At 40.6% G+C, this 23,788-nt stretch overlaps 1 protein-coding gene across 3 annotated transcripts in view; it reads right to left on the reverse strand.

The window, feature by feature from the left end:
• The window catches only part of LOC127420911 (atrial natriuretic peptide receptor 1-like), a 181,197-nt gene that overhangs the window by 93,609 nt on the left and 63,800 nt on the right, over window positions 1-23,788 (reverse strand). For all 3 annotated transcript variants that reach the window (XM_051663519.1, XM_051663518.1, XM_051663520.1), the window contains exons 3-4: window positions 23,348-23,535; window positions 11,268-11,381 (exon numbers count right to left, since the gene is read on the reverse strand). In XM_051663519.1, coding sequence (XP_051519479.1) covers window positions 11,268-11,381; window positions 23,348-23,535 — 302 coding nt within the window. The remainder of the gene's footprint in view (window positions 1-11,267; window positions 11,382-23,347; window positions 23,536-23,788) is intronic.

Genomic DNA, 23,788 nt, shown 5'->3' on the forward strand with positions numbered 1-23,788 from the left:
CCATTACGGTTAAACGATTTGTAGCCTACAGTGAAGGGGATCTGGACAGCATCCCAGAGATTTTGATTCATTTAAATTATATAATCTAGTCAAATTAAGTACAGTAACTGGCCCTACCAATATGACTGTCACCATGAGCTACAGCAATTCAGCGAGTGACATGCAGAGAAGTCCACGGCACAGAGCCAGATGGTTCTTGGAGCTTTCCTATACCGTAATGAAGCGGAGGGTAAATTCTCCAAAAGACGAAAAGAGGCAGAGGGATGTACAAAAGTGTGGTTGTCATAACAACGACAGACAGAGCGTGGATTCATCAACACAGAACATCTGTGGGTGATGGAGGATAAGGAGATAGCAGAACAGGAAAGGAGATTGCGGGAGTCCTAAGAGAAATGGAACAGCATAGAATGTGGAATTAAATGTAAATTCTAGGTACAAGGGTTAACCCACAGAGAGTGGGAGATAGACTAAATGTAATCCAGATGGAAAAAACTAAACCTGCAACAGATTGACAGCTCTTGAGACTGATGCTCCCTTAGAAAAACATGTTGGAGAGAACTAAAATATTGAGATAATGTCATAAAATGAACAACACAATTGCTGAGGCAACTGTATCATTTTGTGGTGTTTCAATGACACTTTCAGCTCATGTGTCGACTCGTGTGTTCTTCGGGACTCGTACACCGGCCCTTTGCATCATAAGTGCAACGTTCTATCAAATGAGCTACTTAACAAGTTGTAAATGTAGTTGGGTATGTCATGCTAATGTTAAAATTTATCACCTTACAAGTCATGTGCTATAGTAAAATTGTTTTGATGTCATATGATAGCATTGTGTGAGGAACAGAGCAAAAAGTAAGTCTTTATGAACTGATAATCTGCCGTTTTACAATGAAATCTCCCGTTTGTTGTTGTTACGCCTCTACATTGAAAAAAAAAGAAGATTTTTGGGGGTGTTAATTACTATTGCTGCACATTGGTTAAAATTTACCCAAGGAAATATGATCTTCTTTTCCTAAGAATTTTAGGTAGTTTTATTTAATAATTAACTGTAACATATTCCTTAAAATAGAAGCTGTAAATTTCCTTGGATCAAATTACAGAACATATCCTCTAATAATTGAATTAAAAACTACCACATACAAAATCCAAAAATAAAATTGTGGAAGGGCAGAGGGCGGGGCCGGGTCGTGATTCCGCACACCTGGCCCCGAATTAGGCTGATTAAGCCCGAGAGGAATAAGGCCGACCAGAGACGGCAGTGCGACAGAGAGAGAGTTACGGACAGCTGTCCGACATCCGTGTGTGTTTGTCTTTTTGGTTAAGTTCATTATTAAAATATTATTTATATTGTCAAGCTGGTTCTCGCCTCCTCCTTTCCATTGATCTGTGTTACACTGGTGCCGAAACCCGGGAAGGAGGAGGGATAGTAGTAGAGTAGTAGAGTCCTCGCCACTACCATCCACCCCAACGGAACAGCCGCGGCCATCCGCTGGGGGACAGAGGAGCCCGGCCGCCTGAGAGCGGAGGAACGGCTGCCGACCGCGAGTGGGGAGGGGCTCCTGGCCGACCACCTGGAGCAGGAGGACCGCTGCCAGGGGCGGGGGAGACCCCTTCCGTCCACTGGAACACGATGGGGCGTTCCGTCCGCCAGGGGCCGGAGGACTGCCTATGGTCCGCCCGGGGAGGCGTGGCTGTCGTCCACTAGAGTGTGGAGGAGTGGCCGAGGACCAGGCTACGGAGTATCGGAGTATTATTGTTGTTTCCCTCCCTTGTCCCCTCCCTAGATCCAGGAAGACGGGGATGACCTGCCGGCAGAAGGGGCAAGAAGGGCACGCCTCCCCCCGGGGAAGGTGGGGGTGGATGTACGTCATGCCGGGGCTCCCCGGCCTGAGAGAACGAGGGAGGAATGTGGCAGGGCAGAGGGCGGGCCGGGTCGTGATTCTGCACACCCGGCCCCTTATTAGGCCCTGCCACAAAAATCTATTAAAATACTTTCATTCACATACGCATATGCGCATGCGTTATCCAGGATGAGAGACGTGGCCAGTGACAGAAATAACGGACATCCAGCAGCACCGACAGAAAAATGTCATTTGGACACAGAACTTAAGGTAAGACATATTTATTTATTTTCTTTTCTTTGTGTTTTTGATATTATACTTGACATTTTATGCAAGTTTTATATCGGTTTTATCCGAGTGCCAAGTCTTTACAAGTTACAAGAACATTTTACAAAGGGCTGAATGAAATCCTTTATCGTGGGTTAAGATAATGTGATAAAGTACAGTTAAAGTGTAACCAAGCTTTACGTTTGCGGTACACATTTTGAATCAGAGTCTTTTTGACGCTGCAGGTTTTGCCGTCTTTTGGAATTCAAATCGAGCGAGACCAGAAATATTGACAGACGAGATGACACGAGTTGTGTCACGGGTCAGTAGAAGAGCACATTTCTGTTTAAATACTAAAGACGTGACTATCTTAATGCATGTTTATCGTGTTATGGACTTCTGAATCTGAAAATATCTGGTTTTCCATGCATTCTACTCATGTTGGTCCTGCTGTTATAAAATCATGGAAAGTTGCCAGCATCACACTGGGGCTCAGGTGTGTGTTTCATATCAACAATGAAGGAATCATTGTTCTGCCACTGTTGGACTGGGATGCAAGGATGGACTTGCCATCGGGATTAAACCATGCAGTACACCCACCGGCTGCAGCGCGAGAGCAGAACAGGACAACCACCGGTCTCTCACCCGAGCATCGCAGCCCTGACGAACCTGCATTGTGCTCGTGCCCTCATGTACAGTGGTAAACAGCGCGAGTTGCGCAGCCCATTTGAATTCAACACAGAATTAGCTGTTATACACCCATGTGATGTGGAAGTCTTTCATTTGCTATAATTGTGAGGACAATGAAGTACTGACTAAATGCAGCAACAAGGCTTGTGCACTGTTAATATACAGGTGCATCTCAATAAATTAGAATGTCGTGGAAAAGTTCATTTATTTCAGTAATTCAACTCAAATTGTGAAACTCGTGTATTAAATAAATTCAATGCACACAGACTGAAGTAGTTTAAGTCTTTGGTTCTTTTAATTATGATGATTTTGGCTCACATTTAACAAAAACCCACCAATTCACTATCTCAAAAAATTAGAATATGGTGACATGCCAATCAGATAATCAACTCAAAACACCTGCAAAGGTTTCCTGAGCCTTCAAAATGGTCTCTCAGTTTGGTTCACTAGGCTACACAATCATGGGGAAGACTGCTGATCTGACAGTTGTCCAGAAGACAATCATTGACACCCTTCACAAGGAGGGTAAGCCACAAACATTCATTGCCAAAGAAGCTGGCTGTTCACAGAGTGCTGTATCCAAGCATGTTAACAGAAAGTTGAGTGGAAGGAAAAAGTGTGGAAGAAAAAGATGCACAACTAACCGAGAGAACCGCAGCCTTATGAGGATTTTCAAGCAAAATCGATTCAAGAATTTGGGTGAACTTCACAAGGAATGGACTGAGGCTGGGGTCAAGGCATCAAGAGCCACCACACACAGACGTGTCAAGGAATTTGGCTACAGTTGTCCTATTCCTCTTGTTAAGCCACTCCTGAACCACAGACAACGTCAGAGGCGTCTTACCTGGGCTAAGGAGAAGAAGAACTGGACTGTTGCCCAGTGGTCCAAAGTCCTCTTTTCAGATGAGAGCAAGTTTTGTATTTCATTTGGAAACCAAGGTCCTAGAGTCTGGAGGAAGGGTGCAGAAGCTCATAGCCCAAGTTGCTTGAAGTCCAGTGTTAAGTTTCCACAGTCTGTGATGATTTGGGGTGCAATGTCATCTGCTGGTGTTGGTCCATTGTGTTTTTTGAAAACCAAAGTCACTGCACCCATTTACCAAGATATTTTGGAGCACTTCAGGCTTCCTTCTGCTGACCAGCTTTTTAAAGATGCTGATTTCATTTTCCAGCAGGATTTGGCACCTGCCCACACTGCCAAAAGCACCAAAAGTTGGTTAAATGACCATGGTGTTGGTGTGCTTGACTGGCCAGCAAACTCACCAGACCTGAACCCCATAGAGAATCTATGGGGTATTGTCAAGAGGAAAATGAGAAACAAGAGACCAAAAAATGCAGATGAGCTGAAGGCCACTGTCAAAGAAACCTGGGCTTCCATACCACCTCAGCAGTGCCACAAACTGATCACCTCCATGCCACGCCGAATTGAGGCAGTAATTAAAGCAAAAGGAGCCCCTACCAAGTATTGAGTACATATACAGTAAATGAACATACTTTCCAGAAGGCCAACAATTCACTAAAAATGTTTTTTTTATTGGTCTTATGATGTATTCTAATTTTTTGAGATAGTGAATTGGTGGGTTTTTGTTAAATGTGAGCCAAAATCATCACAATTAAAAGAACCAAAGACTTAAACTACTTCAGTCTGTGTGCATTGAATTTATTTAATACACGAGTTTCACAATTTGAGTTGAATTACTGAAATAAATGAACTTTTCCACGACATTCTAATTTATTGAGATGCACCTGTATAGGACATTTTTTAAAGAACTGGATGTCAGATCAGATGTGATTTTTATGTATTAATGTTTTACTGTATTGTGCATTTAAATATTCAAAGATGATTCTCTGTAGAAGATTTTTTTGTTTGGACAACCCATTTGTACACATGTTGGTCAATAAATATTATTAACAATGACTTTTGTGTTTCTTGTGAGTAACTGAAATAGATTTAGTTAAATGTAGTCTAAAAAAAAAAAAAATCTACAATCATTTAAAATTGGTATAAAAAATGCACTTAGTTTTTCAGGTTCATGTCACCCAAAATTTTAAAAGTAAATCTTTCCTATTTTACAAAGTTAAATTGCACTAACTATCTTAGCTAGACTTTACCTGATATTCTTAACCTATATATTGCATGCTAAAATTGAGAAAAACTACTCAAAGAAAGTTGGTGCAAATTGCTGCCTCATTCTTTTAGGTAAAACATAAAGATTGTTTTTTTTCAGGGTAGTGTTTTTTTCACCAGGATACTGCCACGATATATACGAGACATGTAAAAATCTTTTAGCAAAAATGTAGTTATAGTAACATGATTCTATGAGACCAGGTTGACACCTTCAGTGGTTTCCACAAGGGAACACTCATTGTAGATTAAATTACCTTTAAGAACAAACCATAAGTGTCAGCCACACCCAGCTGATTGCCTTGCTTTGCGCTTTTTTTTGGTTCCGTAGTAAAATGCGACAAAAAAATGATCCAATCTGAGGCAAGCACCATGGGCTATACATAACCCGTCAAAAATGCTGTGGTTTAAAGGGGAATTTATCTACAAATTAGGCCTTAGAAATGGGAAGAAAAACATAACTTAAACCCTCAGAAAATTTTGTTAGTTACTTCACCAAGTACTGTACAATAGGAGAGAGAGAGAGAGGGAGAGAGAGACAGAGAGACAGAGAGAGAGAGAGAATGTGTTTGGCTGTAATAATTTGGTGGTAGTGAAAGGAGCAACTAATTGTAGAGACAGACATATGAACTGCGGGAAATGGGAACCTTCCAAATGAGCTCACTGCCTTGGGGAAATGGATGGATGCGTGAGGCTAATAGACTAGAACAGCAGAAGAACTGAACACTGAGAAGAGTAGCAGACGGCTTATTAGACTTCAGAAAATAATTTGACTGTGCACAGAGCGTTTAGCATATCTTATCTAATGGTTATCTAAATTGAAACACATCTGGAACTCTTCCCAGGCACTGCTAATAAGTCTTTGCTATGTTGTGTGTGGCAACACATCCACACAGACAGACATGCAGAACTGCAGATTTACATGTTGGAATGTGTGCTGCAAAAGGTTTGTGTGTTTTATTAGTAAACCTTCCAGACTGAAACAAAAGTACTCAAAGAGGCTAACCACACAAGGACTGATTTTTATTATACATCTTCCCAAAATGTGTCAGATTACAGGTATGGTTGATGAAACATAAACAGTAAGATAAATGATGTCCATTGGGCATTCATGAACGCAATAAGAGACGCTCTCTCACAGTGGCTTGCATGTTCATGTGAAAACTTGCCCTGCTTTTAGCCACTGCGAACAAGCTTGTGTCTCATGCACTCATGAACATGCAACGGAAGTCAAGATTTTGACTAAAAAAATGACTTAAATTTTAAATTGTTCCTCACACAAAGCTCTTATGGCTTCTGAAGTCTTGAAATATAGCACACAAGTCATATGGACTACTTTACTGTGCTTTTTTTGTTGTTTTAAAAGCTTTACAGCCCCTGGTCACTATCTGCCATTGTTGTATGGACAAAAGCAGGTTGGACATTTAGCTAAATATCTCCTTTTGTGTTGTATGGGTCATAACCAAAGTTAATTTTCACAACGCTTGTTATTTTAATATATTTAATATACTTTTGACAAAAAAGACCTTTCAATTTATTTTATCATGTCATATTCATTCATTTTTGTAAATTTTACCTACTTGACTAAAGTGGCATATAATTTAAGTCTACAAAAATAACATTTTAGTTGACGATAATTTGCAAAATGACAAAAATATGTGACTGTAACAGACCAAACTTTAACTAAATATTCAATTATTTTGAAGGGTTAGGGTTAGGGTTTGAAGTTGTAAACTACTTACAATTAAAAATAAAATGTTTAATATGTAAGGGATAATACATGGGTAAGTGTTTGGTATAAAATTTTAATGCACTGCGTGCAAGGAGGAGGGTGGTTGCCTCCGCGAAATGCATTAAAATCCTTTAACACACCTAGCCATGAATTATCATGCTTATACCATGGTCACTTACAAGTATTGATTAGTTAAAGCTATCAGTGATTTTTGTAGCACAAATTTTGACTGGAAGGATAACAATAACGGTTAATTTTATCTACGGATCGTTAAATCTAGAATTCTGCTCATTCTAAATCAGACACAGAGATAAAGTAAAATGATAATATTACATTTATTTAAATGAATTAAATAAAAAGCTGTACGAATAATTGGAACACTCTGTAAAAACTCTGTGAATTTAAATGCACAGTCCAGAAATAATAATTGCCACAGAATGTATAAGGGTTGACACTCTTCAGAACATTTAATTCCTATTCTATGTCATTTCACATTAATGAAGAAAAATTGGCATTACTGACGTTACAGATGGAAAAGTAGCACTTACATGATCTCTTCCGTTTTTTTCCCCCTTTAGTGCTTTACAGTTGATTTTAAGATGACATTGCATGATTTGATGATGTAGTGTTTTAAGATGTGACACTTAATCCCAGCTCTGAGACTCGTCAGACTTGCTACAATATTCACATCTGGAGACAGTTTAAACAGAGGCATAAAACTCTCAAAATGTCTCATTATGGAGGACAGCAGAGTAGGCGCATTAATATAGGACAGTGATTAAAACTGACAGGCACTACCTGTGCATTAAACAGTTTTAACGCACGCATTTCAGCCGATCAGAATCAAGTATCTGAATAGACCATGGCATCAGTAAGATTAAATAATATGAGAAAACTGTCCTGAAAACCTGAGCTCCTGAAATAATAGCCTATAGTGAATATAATAAAGTATTAGCTACTTTTTAGAAGTAACTCTGTTGTGAATTCATCACATCTAGACAGTTTTGGATATTGCGTGTTTTTTATAGGCTAATTACATTTTCGTCAGTAATTCCACTGACAAGATTAACACTTTTGGGGGGCCTGGGTAGCTCAGCGAGTATTGACGCTGACTATCACCCCTGGAGTCGCGAGTTCGAATCCAGGGCATGCTGAGTGACTCCAGCCAGGTCTCCTAAGCAACCAAATTGGCTCGGTTGCTAGGGAGGGTAGAGTCACATGGGGTAACCTCCTTGTGGTCGCGATTAGTGGTTCTCGCTCTCGATGGGGCGCGTGGTGAGTTGTGCATGGATCGTGGAGAGTAGCATGAGCCTTCACGTGCTGTGAGTCTCCGTGATGTCATGCACAGCGAGCCACGTGAAAAGACGCGTGGATTGACTGTCTCAGAAGCAGAGGCAACTGAGACTTGTCCTCCGCCACCCGGATTGAGGTGAGTAACCGCGCCACCACAAGGATTTACTAAGTAGTGGGAATTAGGCATTCCAAATTGGGGAGAAAAGGGATATATATATATATATATATATATATATATATATAAAAGATTAACTCTTTTTGGAACAAAATTAGGGTAAGTAATGACAAAATTTTCTTTATGGATAAACTATTCCTGAGCCCAGAGACCAATACGCTAAAGAACCTATAAATGTAACATCAAGACACTTTTTTTAAAATCTCTAAATAACCATTAAGCCAGATCAAAAATCCTATATGGCAAAAAATTATTCTTGATAAGAAGATAATATTTTTCTGAACTTATGATGAAGTTAAATGAAAGAACCATTGAAGTTGATGTTTAAAAGTGGGAGGATCTGCACCAGAAAGTCTCAAAGCCGATAGAAAAGAAATGGATCCAGCAAGAACAACCATCACAATCAGAACTCAAGCTGAAAAAGATCAAAACCAAAATTTATTCCCCTAGAATCTCATTGGTGGGCGTGTTTTGTTCAATACTCAAAAGTATGTAGTACAGCTTGCATGGATGGGTGGACAGAGGGCTCAGTCAGGGCACATCTTTAACAGCACTACGCAGATATCGAGCTAACAGACTGCGCTGTGGTGACAGACTCGCACAAGGAGACCTGCCGCAAAGGGTAATTATCACTCTTCCCCACTGTCAGTGAAAGGTTACACATCCCGCACACACACACACATGTATCTGGAGGTTTTCTTTTTTCAGGGTGAGTGTGGTTGACATTTACTGTCAGAGCACAAACAAGCAGATCCGGCAACTTCAATCGTCTCACTGACTAAGAAGAGACATCTCAGTTTCTCTGCGATCAATTTCCCTTTCTGCCACAAAATCCCTGCAAAAAAAAGAAAAACTTATTTTTCCATGAGGCTTGTGTATTGTGGCTGGATGTATATATCCCTCAGTAGGGAAAATTCTCCAACAAATAAAACACAAAATATGGAATGCACTGAGAATGAATTTCTCCCTGCTAATAGTGTTGTTTCTTTCATTCTAACATTGCTTTGGCACAGGTTTCCCAAAAAATTATGCAAATCAGATAAATTCCCCAGCTTGCACTAGGTTACAGCATCGTTCCAAGAGTGCAATCCAGGCAACAGAATTGGCTCTTTGAAATGCAGAAAATATGCTCGACTACATCATACATCTGGATATATGAATGGTTATAATGGTCTTCTCCATCATTTGATCATCGTTTGATGAATTACTGCTGTCATGAGCACTAGAAAATGTCCACAAATGTACACATCGTGATTAAATACAACTTTTTTCACCGCTTGCTTTCACTGGGAGATAATGGTGCAACTATGATCGTGAAGAGCACTGACATTTGTGAATCCAGTGCATTGTTTATTCTTAAATTCAATGATCTAATTTAAAGATCCATGGTGTAACGCTAACCCAGTGTATAAAATACTTGGTTAAGTTAAACTGTGGGTGGTATATGAATCAGACTTTGCATTGAAATACTGAACACTAAAGTACCACAACTGTTCAGTTAATTATTAGTCTCTGATTGTTGGGTCATTTCCTATGAGAAACATTTCAAAGGGGAATTGAAAGAAGAGTGAAATTCAGCTGTAATCAGTTAAGACAAGGTGGTTTATACCGCATCTTGGAGGAGATAGAGAAACCGTTCTCATTCTTTTATAAGCTTCAAGGTCAGTGGGGTCTTATGTGATTGACATTCCTAGGACATAGGAACCATGTGGTTTCAAAACCTCATCAGGAGTGAATTTTGGAACAAAGATCACATTCCTGTGGCTTGTACTGAACTCAAGAGATAATTCCTGAAGTTTTGGAGACAACAATCTGTTAACAATCAATAAAAGATTAAAAAATATTTCTTTTGTAACCTTTATTCTTAAATAAAGTTATTTTGCTTACAACTAATAGGGGTGGGCAATATACAATACTGTGCAAAAGTTTTAGGCACTTGTGAAAAATGTTGCATAGTGAGGATGTCTTCAAAAATAAAGCCATAAATAGTTTTCATTTATCAATTAACATCATACAAAGTCCAGTAAACATAAAAAAGCTAAATCAATATTTGGTGTGACCACCTTTGTCTTTAAAACAGCCCCAGTTCTCCTAGGTACAGCTGGACACAGTTTGTCTTGGTTGTTGTCAGATAGGATGTTCAAGCTTCTTGGAGAATTCGCCACAGTTCTTCTATCTATTTAGGCTGTCTCAATTGCTTCTGTCTCTTTATGTAATCTCAGACTGACACAATGTTCAGTGGGGGGTTTTGTGTGGGCCATGATCTATTGCAGAGCTCCCTGTTCTTCTATTCTAATCTTTTCTATTTGCAAAAGTAATGTTTGTTTGTCTAATATTTCTATTTCCTATTGACACACTAAAGCTGAAGATATAAATAACCATCTTAAGACAAATGCTTTTGTGAAACATCTTATGTGCCTAAAACTTTTGCACAGTACTGTATACATAGAAATTTGTCAACCAGTAGACATTTTAAAGTATTATATCTATTGTGGTGGTGCAAAACACCGCCGTATGGTACTAGGAAATTGATCAGGAATTATATAATAACTGAATTAACAGTGTATTTAATTGCAAAAAGTACTTCTTTCTGCTGTGAAATTGGGGGAAGAGAGAAGACACTCTTTTAATTTTTTGGGGATTTAATTAAAACAATGATACCAAGCAGATTAATTTATATTTTTTACATTATTACTTATTTAATTATTATAATTTCGTTTGATATCTAAATTATAATATCTAAATCCTTCAAATATCTTTAGCCTTAGCAAGGCAAAAGAGTCTGCCATTTTATTCCAAAAACGCTTACAATGTCATTTCCACTATCGTCATTTCACCTCATAAATATTATCAAGTAACATATATAGTTTAAGAATTGGTTTGGAAGAAATGACAGAATTCTCTAGTGATGCATGTAGCCTACTGTATATCTATGTTGGGCAAATAAATAAACATGAAAAGTGTGTTTTGAGGAAGTTTATTTATTCCACAGGGACAAAAGTGCCCAAAGGTGAATAAACAGCCATACTGATTCTCATTATCGAAAATATTTTTTAAATATTGTGATATAAATTTTTGCTTATATCACCCACTCCTAACAGTCTTTTTCACATCTGTCTCTTTAAATCTGCTGGTAGTTCTTACCAGAGAATCTTCCACACTGAAGTTGAACATGTCCATGGCATCTGTCTTCAGTCTGGACACAAAGACCTTGTACTCAGGGTTCTGAGGCTCTCTGTAGGTCAAGATCTTCACGCTCTGTGAAGATTAAACATGAGAAAATTTTTTACACATGTATGAGTCACAGCCAAGCAGAACATCTGAATCTTTTTTAACTAATCAAATCAACAAATGAGTTCATGGATAGCCGTGGCTCAGTGGTTAAGGCTCTGGGTTACTGATCGGAAGGTTGGGGGTTCAAGCCCCCATGCCACTGTTAGGCCCTTGAGCAAGGCCCTTGACCCCATCTGCTCCAGGGGTGCTGTATCATGGCTGACCCTGCACTCTGACCCCAGCTTGGCTAGGATATGTGAAAAAAAGAATTTCACTGTATATGTGCAAATGTGTGATAAATAAATATAATTATTAACCTTTAACAGTTGAGAGTATCTCTTCATTCACTTTTTCAAACCTTAATGACTCTTTTTGTAGTGGTACATCATTTGTGTGTCTCAGCCTCTCAGTGTGAATCAAGGGGGCTGTGTTTGAAAAGCGGTGGTTTAACATATAGTAAGTTTTATGTGAACCAAACCCAGTTTGGTTAAAGTGAACCAGAAAGGGAACCAGCTGCAAATGACCTCAGTGCTTTTGGTGTTCACAATGTAAGTCGACTTAAAAGAGGGCCCTCATCACATTAATATGGTCTCAGACTCCTTGTTGTTCACACCACAGCTCCTTAAGAACACAGACCCCATTGCAGCTAGGGCTGTCACGATTATGAAATTTGGCTGACAATTATTTTTCATTAATAATTGCGATTATTATGATAAGCAATTGTCATACTGTACAAACTGTCATACTTCTTAAGGTATAGGTATGCTCATGGCGGATAGGCCTACACCTTAAGTAGTAATTTATTGATATTTAACTTGAAATCATATAATAAAATGGGGCTATATGATTACTTTTAAGGCTTTAAAAAAATACAGAATTTTTCATTAAAAATTATTGCACAGGGATAGAATTACATAAGTAATATTTAGTTTGTTATATCATTTATGAAACCCAGACAACACCGCCAATTTTATGACATTATGCACCAGTAATAATGTATACTATATTTCTGTCCAAAATTATTCACTCTCTCACACTATGTTAAGGCTCTAAGATAAAACTTACAAGCCCTTATTTCGCATAAAGGAAAACATTTGAAATTCTATGTGCATTTGAAAATATGTTTCTTTATCTATCAACGAACTAGGATCGAAAACGGCCTTAGTTAACTCTGAGACCAACCGGTCATGACAAATCCAATTTTGTTCAGAGCAGAAGCAACAAACACAAACTGCCACTACTGCAGTCCACATGGGGGCAAAAACAAACCGTATTTCAAAACTAGGGTTTTCAATTGATTAAAAATGTAATTGAATTAATAAAATGATATGCTGACTACTTCACCAATTTAATTTCAAGTAATCACATATATCTAATATTTGCTGAGAAAAGCCCCCAAAAGAAAATAATCCAAATACATCACATTATTGTGGTGTAACGGGAGCCAGCTGGTAAGTGATAGCTGTGTAGTATGTGTAAAACCTCACTCCCCTGGCCTCAGGAGGTGCAATAGCGACTGACATTAGGGGCTGTAGACTTTAGCCTCCTTGTAAGCACCCCCACCTCCCATGCCAGCTGATACCAGTTCGAATCGGGTCGAGCAGAACCGGTTACAGTGGCAGATGAGTAAAGCATTAAACAGACAATACAAAAAGTAGATTTAGTCAATATAGATGTTATAATATAATAAATTATACTATATTGTTTGTTTTGTTTCCATATAATTGAACGTTTTCAGTTTTGATTTCATGGGGGTTTTAAATTTGATAATGTTTACACGTTATTTACTTAAAAAAATTATGTGCAACTGCACATTGTAATGTGTTATTTATATAAAAAAAATGCATTATGTTTTTTTTTTATATATATATAATTAATTGTTCTAAATTAACGTGTTAAATTGACAGCCCCATTCAAAACAGAACCAGAGTAAGGACAAAACATTTTTCATATGTTTTCATATGTCTTCAAAGCCTGGAGTGTTTGGTTTTTCCTCTTCATGGAAGTTAACTCTACAAGAAAATGTTTTTTTTTTTTTGTTTTTTGTTTTTCTGTTGATGTCCAATATCAGGATTATTCTGCATTGTACCAAAATGAAACTCATAAACGATTTTCTTTTGCAATTTTCTTGTGCAGCAAGATGCTAAATTACGACAAGCTGAGAAAAGAGGCTATTTTCAAATCCTATAAAGCGAAAAACAGATGAAGCAGCTCCAGTGTTTCACTGATTCTTTCCTCTGAGGACACTCAGATTAATGTATCAGATTATGATTCATGCGAAGTGGGCAGCATATTGGAAACTGAAGTTGACAAAAACAGAGTGTGTCTGACCCTCTGAAACTTCCAGGTTCTTATGGCACCCCAGAACAGGACTGCTTTCAAAGTTTTCTTCGTTCAATTTGAGCTGTAAATGCCCCAATAGTGATGCTTTTTGTAGTTAAAAACACCCCATTTTCAAAAGATTATTGTAGATTTGGGTTTCTTTAGACATTTATTCATCAGGGAGTTAGGAGTGACCAGATATAGTTTAAGATGGATGGGGAAAGAATCCTGGTGCTGGCAGAGCAGCCTATTCAACGTTTAGGGAGAGAACACACAGCAGATCTGTCAGATAAACACATGACAGGGTTGCTGAAGCAGCTGAAAGAGGGCCTGGATAAGATCTCCCAGGCAAATAAAAGGTCTGGTGTTACCAATTTACATTGTATCATCCCCTGTAGCTGCTAAAAATGTGTAAGATCACCGCAAAAACAGTGGCAAGGATGAACACCAAGGCCCAAAGTTACATCAGGAAGTGGCTGGGCTTGCCACGTTGTCTTTCAGATGAAGCATTCTTTGGAAGAAATGGCCTACAACTGCCACTAAAGTCAATCACCCTGGACTACAAGCAGGAGAATAAACAGACCAGGCTGTTAGGGCTTGTCAAGTCCAGGTTCGAACAGGCAAAGGAAGGCAGAGGAGGTTGTTAACAGGGCGGTTTCAAGACTGAAGCAACAAGAGATTGTTGGAAGGACCCATTCAGGAAGAGCAGGTCTTGGATGAGGGATGGCTCCCAAACTGTGGTCAGCAGCCTCTAAAAAAACAGAAGAAAGTGATAGTAGTAACAGAAGTGTCTAGGATGGAAGAGGAAGGGTATATGATTAGAGCAGTCAGTAGGCAGCAGCAGCAAGGGTGATGGACAGTATGAAAAAGGTGCATCTGATAGAGTTTTAGGATTGACTGACCTGTGGAAGGTACCCCAGGCCAGGCTAAGTTTTCTTATAAGATCCACCTATGACACTCTCCCAAGCCCTGGAAATTTGTCTCTGTGGTATGGCAAAGAGGAGATTTGTCCCCTCTGTGAGGCCCCAAGAGCAAATTTGCAGCACATGTTGGCTGGGTGCAAGACCGCCTTGGCACAAGGACGGTACAGGTGGCGGCATGATCAGGTCCTGCTAAAGCTGGTGGAGATCCAAGAGGTGTGTAGAGTAAAGGCAAACAGAGGCCACCATGCTCCTCAGAAGAAGTTCATTAAGTTTGTTAAAATGGAGGTGCGGCACAAGGCACTGCACAGAGGGAAGCAAGATCAATCCTGGTGCCTGGAAGTGATTGGTTAATGGTGGTTGACCTTTGCCAGCAGCTGAAATTTCCTTATGAGGTTGCCATTTCCTCCTTGAGGCTGGACACAGTGTTATGGTTAGCATCAGCTACAAAAGTCATAATGATTGAACTTACTGTCCCATGGGAAGAGGGACTGGAGGCAGCCTATGAGAGGAAGAAGCTAAAACATGCTGATCTGGTCATCGAGTGCAGGGAAAATTGATAGAGGGCTGCCACTTACCCTGTGGAGGTCAGGTGTCGAGGATTCATGGTAAGATTAATGCAGCATCTATTGAAAGATTGTATAATTGGATTAGCATTGAGGAAGTCTCTAAAGGAAATGGTAGAAGAAGCTGAGAAAGGGAGCTCCTGGCTATGGTGAGAAAGCAGGAATATGGAACATTTGTTATATGTGGTGAGGTAGTTTGTGGGAAAGGGGTGGGGCAGAATTATATGGTATTGAACCCTGGCTGCAGGGTATGACCTGTAAAGGGTGAAGGTCTTGATGGGATGCAAGAACTAAAAGCAATGGAAAGAATCAGATGTCCAGCTGCGGGGGTGGCCATGACCTAAGTACGAGCAATGAAGTTACTGTGTCAACACACGGCAGGCAACCTAGCATTATGCAATGTAACATGTTTTAATTAGGTTTTTCATTTAAATAAATTTAATGAAAGTTATTAAAATATATTATTTATGGTAAGAAATTGCAATTGTATGTTTTTGTGATTTCTTCATCAAAAGTTCAAATCTACCAACACAGGCTGCAATGCAAATGGGTCTTTGTCCTGATCCACAGATCCTGATCAGATGCACAAGTAGCTGTGTAAACCTTCTGGGCATTATTGCTGCTGCACCTCCACCAGTGCCTTCAGTCTTCCAGCTACAGGGTCATCAGCTGGGAGCCACCCATCAAAGATGTTTCACCCCGGTAATCCCGGAACATCTCCTGGTGGTGGGGGAGTGGTTTGGATGCAACTAAAATATGTCTGTTATTATCCATTGGCAAGTAAATATCAATAATTTACTCGCCAGTGATTGAGTGTCGAAGCACCGAGATCATTTTACTGAATAAAAACCAGGCAATTAAGAAGCTGGATTCAGCCTCGTCTTTCCATGCATCCTGTGTCTCATGAGCACGCAGGAAAATGTGTTTGTCTCATTCAATTGAACTCTGAATGTCACATGGAACTGCACCACGGTCGTCTCTTGAGAGCATGTGAAGATGAACCACATTTCAAGCGCTCTGATGTGTGCGCGTCTACAGAGGCTTGCGCCAAAATCCCCTGAAAATATAAATGAGGTATACATTTATTAATTTAATACTGAATGCAAAGCGCTCCAGTTTCACTTAAATGACTGTGTAATGGCAAATGTCCTTGGTCATTATGGGTTCATTCACGCAGTGTTGATGACATGCAGTGACAGAGGAATAGATGCCCAACTTCTCTATTTCTGTGAAGATGATAAATTGCAAGAAATAGAATCTCAAAATCTTCCTTTATGAAAAATTAGGGCTTGTGAGTTAATCAGAGAGCCTTAAAATAATGTGTGAAAGTGAAGAATATAAGACAGAAATATTTTACTATTGCATAATATATAATATAATGTAATGTAATGTAATACAATATTATATAATATGATATGATAGCTGTACAGGTTGGCTGGGTTTAATAAATAATAATAATAAAAAAAAATAAAATAAAATAAAAAACAGTGTGAAAACATAAAAATGGACCAAGACTAAATCTGACAAAAAAAGAGATATATTTGAGTTATTTTGAAATATTTTGATATTTAAAATATTACTTTAATTATTTAAAAATTAATTATTTTATATTTGATTGTCATTCATACCTTTTTGAAGCCTGAAAAGGAAATCATATACCCTTATTTTATTATATGACCCAAACTAAATTTGTATAAACGACTTGGTCATTAATGGTCATAATTGCAATTATTTGTTTGACAATAAATAGTCAGCCAAATTTCATAATCGTGACAGCCCTAATTTTCATTATTAGATTCCAACCTTGTGAATTCTTAAATACTTAATAGTATTTAAAATGTTTACATTTTTAAAAAGCTAAAATGAGATTAAAATGATAAGACGAAATATAAAATAAAACGTCTCGGTTACTGTTGTAACCTCCGTTCACCGTTGTGTCGATGTAGTGACACTAGGGGTCACTCTTGGGAGCCCCAAACACCTCTAATCTTTGAGAAAAGGCCAATGAGAATTGGCGAGTGGAACTTGAATGCCACTCCCCCGGACATATGGGTATAAAAGGAGCTGGCTCGCAACCACTCATTCAGGTTTTGTGCTGAGGAGCCGAGACAAGGTCCCGGCCATTTCAGCAGATAGTACAGCATTGTGGCAAGAGGGACACAACGTCTTGTTCCCTCCATCAGGGATCGGAGGTTACAACAGTAACCGTGATGTTCCCCTTCTGTCACTCACTCGAAGTTGTGTCGATGTAGTGACACTAGGGGTCCCTATAGAAAAATGCCACAACAGCTGGACCGTGTTACGTGAAATGCCGATGCAGGTGCAAGCAAACTGTGTGCGTAATAGCAGGTGCATCAGTCCGCACGTAACCTCCCCCAGTGCCCCACAAGACGTCATGTAGTTCCCCACATCCCATAGGGGGGAAGCGACGTAACTAGCATGGAAGCAGGCCACGCCAGCCGCAGCCTTTTCTCTCTATGTTTTCTCTCCACAGAGTATTAGATTCGGCTGGGGCCATCTAATGCTATTACACGCGCCGGGGAAGGTGTTCTTTTCCTTTCCTATTCTTTCAGGAGGAAAAGACCCCACGGAGACCACATCCTGCCCGAAGGGGTGGTAACATGTGGCAATACGTCACGTGGGCTCACCAGCCACACATGGAAGAGGCATGGTGGTAGGTCCTGCCTGGAAGGGGAAGAGCTCTACAAACACAGCGACCGGGGGCAGAGAGGGCTCTGCCCAATGGAGACGCGGGTCTGCCGACAGGGAGACCGTCCCGTGGAAAATACATCACATGGGATTACTGGAGTAACCGGCTCCTGTGGCGCACCTATCCCAGTACAGGGCATATTAGTACCCGTAGTGGGTCTGGCTGAGAATTCCTCCGCTGAAATTCGCGACCCACAGGGCTAGGGAGGAAGGACATCCAGGGTTCACGGTTCATGAACTTGCCTAGGAGAAGCGCACATCTTCGCCTCACAGAGGGAAAAGGAGCTATACACAAGCAATTTACCCGCCAGCTGTTCCGTATTACCAAACTTACCTGTTCATACCTGACAAAACACGGTCAGTTGGGTGTTGCCCAGCCCGCTGCTCTGCAGATGTCTGCTAGAGAGGTGCCATTGGCCAGTGCCCACGAGGATGCCAGACTCCTTGTAGAGTGTGCTCATATTCCCAAAGGGGCGGGCACGGCCTGGGCCTGGTATGCCAGAGCGATGGCATCCACGATCCAGTGGGCAAGCCTCTGTCACAAAGAGCTGCTCAGAGCATCTAAAGCTCTGCGTACGATCCAAGTAGATGCGCAAAGCAAGCACCGGACACAGCAATGACAAGGCTGGGTCTGCCTCCTCCTGGGGCAGTGCTTGCAGGCTCACCACCTGATCCCTGAAGGGGGTCATGGGAACCTTGGGCACATAGCCCAACCAGGGTCTCAAAACCACATGAGAGTCTACTGGACCGAACTCCAGGCAGGTATCGCTGACAGAGAATGCCTGCAGGTCCCTAACCCTCTTGATGGAGGTGAGCGCAATCAGGAGGGCCGTTTTCAAAGAGAGGGCTTTCAGCTCGACTGACTCTAGCGGCTCAAACGGGGCTCTCTGAAATCCCAAGAGGACCATGGAGAGATTCCATGAGGGAAAGAGGCGTGGCCTAGGAGGATTCAGCCTCTGGGCGCCTCTCAGGGACCTGATGATCAGGTCGTGCTTCCCTAAGGACTCACCATCCACTGCGTCATGGTGTGCCACTATGGTGGCCACATATACCTTCAGGGTGGAGGGGGACAGCCGCCCCTCCAGCCTCTCCTGCAGGAAGGAAAGCACTGACCTGACTGCGCATCTCTGGGGGTCTTCACCTTGAGAAGAACACCAACTCGCAAACAAATGCCACTTCAGGGCATAAAGCTGACTCATAGAGGGAGCTCTGGCCTGAGTGATCGTGTCTACCACTGCTGGTGGCAGGCCACTTAGGTCTTCCGCTTCCCATCCAAGGGCCAGATGTGGAGGTTCCAGAGGTCTGAACATGGGTGACAGATGGTGCCCCATCCCTGAGAGAGGAGGTCCTTCCTCAGGGGAATCTGCTAGGGAGGGGCTGTCGCGAGGAGCGTGAGATCCAAGAACCAAGTCTAAGTGGGCCAGTACGGCGCCACGAGGGTGACCTGTTGCTCGTCCTCCCTGACCTTGCACAGGGTCTGTGCCAGGTGTGTGCCAGTGCGTCTGTCCCGAGGGGGGCTCCTGTCAGGAAATACCACAGCAGGCAATGGGAGGATTCCCGGGAAGCGAACAGGTCTACCTGTGCTTTGCCGAATCGACTCCAAATCAGCTGGACCACCTGGGGCTGGAGTCTACACTCTCCGCTGAGCGTTGCCTGCCGTGACAGCGCATCCGCTATGGCGTTGAGGCTGTCCAAGATATGAGTGGCCCGCAGCGACCTCAGCCGCTGCTGACTCCAGAGGAGGAGATGGCGGGCGAGATGCGACATGCATTATATATGCTATTGTCGCTATGTTGTCTGACCGGACAAACACATGCTTGCCCCGGATCAACGGCAATAGCCTCCACAGGTCGAGCAGTACAGCCAACAACTCGAGGCAGTTGATATGCCAACACAGCCATGGTCCTGTCCAGGAGCCAGCGTCTGCGTGCCCATTGCACACGGCGCCCCAGCCCAACTTGGAGGCGTCTGTGGTGACCACGACACGTCTGGACACTTGCTGTAGGGGGACTCCTGCCCGCAGAAACACAAGGTCTGTCCAAGGGCTGAATAAGTGGTGGAAGAGTGCCGTGATAGCCACGCGATGTGTGTCGCGGTGCCATGCCCATCTCGGGACTCGAGTCTGAAGCCAGTGCGGTCTCATATGCATCAACCCGAGTGGCGTGACTGCCGCCGAGGATGCCATATGATCCAGTGGCTTTAGAAGACAATATACAGTATATATTGTATATATTTTTTTATTCCTACAGTCGACAGTGTTCCATTTTGCAATTAAGTTAATCAAGTAAAATAGATGCTTTTATTACAGAATTTATATATGGTGCAGGGGGTATAATTAATTGTGTTAATTTTTTAATGCATTAATTTATATAATTCTCACTAAATAAATATAAATTTTCAACTGAAATCAAAACCAATGAAGCTTGTGAATAGCGTTCTCTTGTAAACAAATCAAGCTGCACTTCTGGTTGTATCATGTCATTTCTCGCATGAACATGCCAATGCATACAGACTGATAACTGGTAGTTAAAGAGAAGACAGAGTTCGCAATAACCAGAAAATATGAAGCCTAAACTATTTGTCATTGCCCTGACCAACATGATGAGCATGTTATGTGTTGTACTACAGTCTTCAAATGTTATCACATACTGTAAATGTCCAAACAGAATAGTCATCTCTGATGTAAACTAATTAAATCATTTTCTGGACCAACTGTTAGCTGTATTATAAGCCAAATGGAATGATTGCTGTCTGTTGGTATGTAAATGTCAGCTCACCACAGCTGTTAGTTAATGCCACCGAATGTAAATAATCTGTGTTAGAACTCATTATAATGCAGTTCCTTGGGATGAAACGACATTTAGTTCTGTCAAACAACACATCCCACTTCAGCATACAGTCAGATGAAGTTCATGGATGCCAATCAGTTCAATTATGTATTTTGAAGAATCAATTTGTAGAATCATTTATTTTTCAGAAGAGACACTTACAGTTTTGATAGAAAATTTGAATGGAACTAACTCTTGCAAAACTTGCCACCACAATGCTTGGATGTTGCTAAGCGGTTGCTAGGGTGTGCTGAGTGGTTGCTAGATGGTTTCTAGGGCATTCAGGGTGGTTGCTAGGTGGTTGCTTACTGGTACAAGTCAAAAGAGCCCACCCCAAGTCCCTACAATGGCTGTGTACGAAACCAGGAAAATGCTTTCTGCCTTCGAAGGCTGTGTATGGAGGTAGGAAGGGATCAAGGCATGTCCGAATCCAATGTTCATGTCACATTCTGTCTACTGAGATACCTTAAACTGATCGATTTTTGAAGGCGGCATAGATGTATCCTTTGCTGCCTATGAAATCCCAAAATCCTGTGTGCACGGTTCCACAATGGTTGAAGGGAAAAAAAATGCCGGCTGAAGAGGCGGTTGAGAGACAATTTGTTTACAAATGTACAGGTTTTTTTTTCTCCACTTTTTCCAAATTTTGATTCCATTTCAAGTGAGAAATGAGTATTGCATTAATGAAATATACACTTGGTTATCGACAAAACTCTCTCGATTTTATTCTAGATTTTTAGACCATTGAGTCATTGACTAATAAGGCAGTAATTATTTGATAAAAACTTTGGTTTTGGACGCAGCTATTATGTCTCGAATTCCTCCTTCAATGTAAGTCTAAGGGATTTTCTTGCAGTGTTCATCTGCCAGGTGAAAATCACAAGTCTGATCACTTAGAAAAGTACTAACACACCTCTCCTCAACAAGCCAGATGATTTGAGATATCATTCATGTCTGTAGCACAAACAATTTGGGATGAATTACTCAATGAAGTTAAAGGGTTATTTCACCCCAGAATTACAATTCTCTCATCATTTACTCACCCTCATACCATCCCAGATGTGTATGATTTTCTTTCATCTGCTGAACACAAATGAAGATTTTTAAAAGAATATTTCAACTCTTTAGGTCCATACAATGCAAGTGAATGGTGACCAACATTTTGAAGCTCCAAAATCCACATAAAGGGAGCATAAAAGTACTCCAGATGACTCTGGTGTTTTAATTAATATCTTCTGAAGTAAATATGATAGGTGTGGGTGAGAAACAGATCAATATTTAAGTCCTTTTCACATCTGAGGGTGAGTAAATAATGAAATAATTTTAATTTTTGGGTGAACTATCCCTTTAAGGTTTGTTGATAAGGTTTTGTTCAAATCCCTAACCCTGAGTATAAGCAACAGTAAGAGAAATGTTTGCCTTAGGTAGGGCAAACAACGAAAATCAAATGCAAATTTAAGTGATGCCACAGTGAGATCCCATTAAACGTACAATTTCATAAATAACAGCTTTTGAAGTAATCATGTCTTTATTTTTAAATGTGTTTCTGATTGAACCATGCACAGAAGAACTGTCTACCTGATCCCGTCAGAGACTTTAAAAAATCGAAATATTTCAAAAATACTGCTTTGGAAGAGCAACAGTTAATAAAAATATATAGCTAAATAATCTGGTTCCAGGCTGATATCTACATAAACATGTGTAAAGTTAATTTTTAGGCACAGTAGACGGTTTTGGTTGGCAGTGAGCCACATTAAGACACAGCATGCATGCAACAGCCTTCACTATCACCCCCAGACCTGTCATATTTCAGCATATTTCATATTTCCAGTGATATTTCATAGTGACTTTGAGCCAAACTCAGCACATTCCTCTGCGCATTTCTCTGTCGGATCTTTGTTGAAGAGAGGAAGCACAGCTGCGTTTGGCTGCTAATCATGCATCAACAAAGACCTGCAAGAATTTGCTTTTATTGTGAATATGCCTATGCATTTCCCTTCTCAAACCTGTGGTATTTTTATGGCCCGACATTTCCCGAGTAATGGTATGTGTGGAATCTAACTCAATAACATCGGAAATGAGCCTCTTTTTCTATTTCTCCTTGTCACTTTTAAAGGGGCCATATCAAATTTTTTTTATCATTTTATTTTTGTCCACTTATAATGTTAGTCAAGGTCTCTTGCAGCAAAAACAGTCATAACGTACCCTTTCTATGACCCAGACATAGTGTTGACAGCAAGTGCAATATCACTTCAATATTTCTAAATTGATATTAATTTTACTTAGTTTATTTACAAATAAATATCATAAAAGTGAATTTAATTTAATTTTTATATTTTAACTCTCAAAGGAAATATATGTAAATGTGCATAACAGTTGTGATGTCAGCCATGAAGATTTTGAAACAAGACGTTTTTGCAGCGTTTTTGCTGTGAATGGTCTAGGTGGACTGCGGAAAGAGAGCTTTGAGTTCTGAATATTAGAGTAATGTGTCAATTTCAACATGGAAATCTTCTATTTCATAAGAGCAAGAAAATCTGACTTTCCATGATAATGGATTCCATGACAAGATGCTACATTGTCTTAACCTTACACATCTGACTCACTTTAAATGCCTCCTTGGCTGCGTGATCATCAGCATCTCCTCGTGCCCATGGTTTGGCAGGGCGGCTCTGCAAACTGTGTCCAAACAGATCGACAAAGAAGAAGGCGTACTCCTCCCGAGGAAAACCCAACTTCCAGAACTCCACCATCAGCTTACGGAACGTCTCCCACTTGCAGCATACATACACAACTGCAAACATATGATAGAGAAACTCAATTATACGGCTTACGGTGATTGATGGAGAAAAATAGATTCAGGCCTAATGTGAAAGGCTATAACTAGGTTATGGCATTGCACTATAATTATAAGGGCAAGTACATAAAGGGGTTTAAAGTCTGGAACTCCAAGATATATCGAAAAATTACAGACAAAGTCTCCTTCCTGTCTAATATATGTTCTGTTCGAATGATGTTTGAACATTATTATTATAAAAATTCTTTTG

This window comes from Myxocyprinus asiaticus, chromosome 30 (genome assembly GCF_019703515.2).
Source record: "Myxocyprinus asiaticus isolate MX2 ecotype Aquarium Trade chromosome 30, UBuf_Myxa_2, whole genome shotgun sequence".
NCBI classification, from domain to species: domain Eukaryota; kingdom Metazoa; phylum Chordata; class Actinopteri; order Cypriniformes; family Catostomidae; genus Myxocyprinus; species Myxocyprinus asiaticus.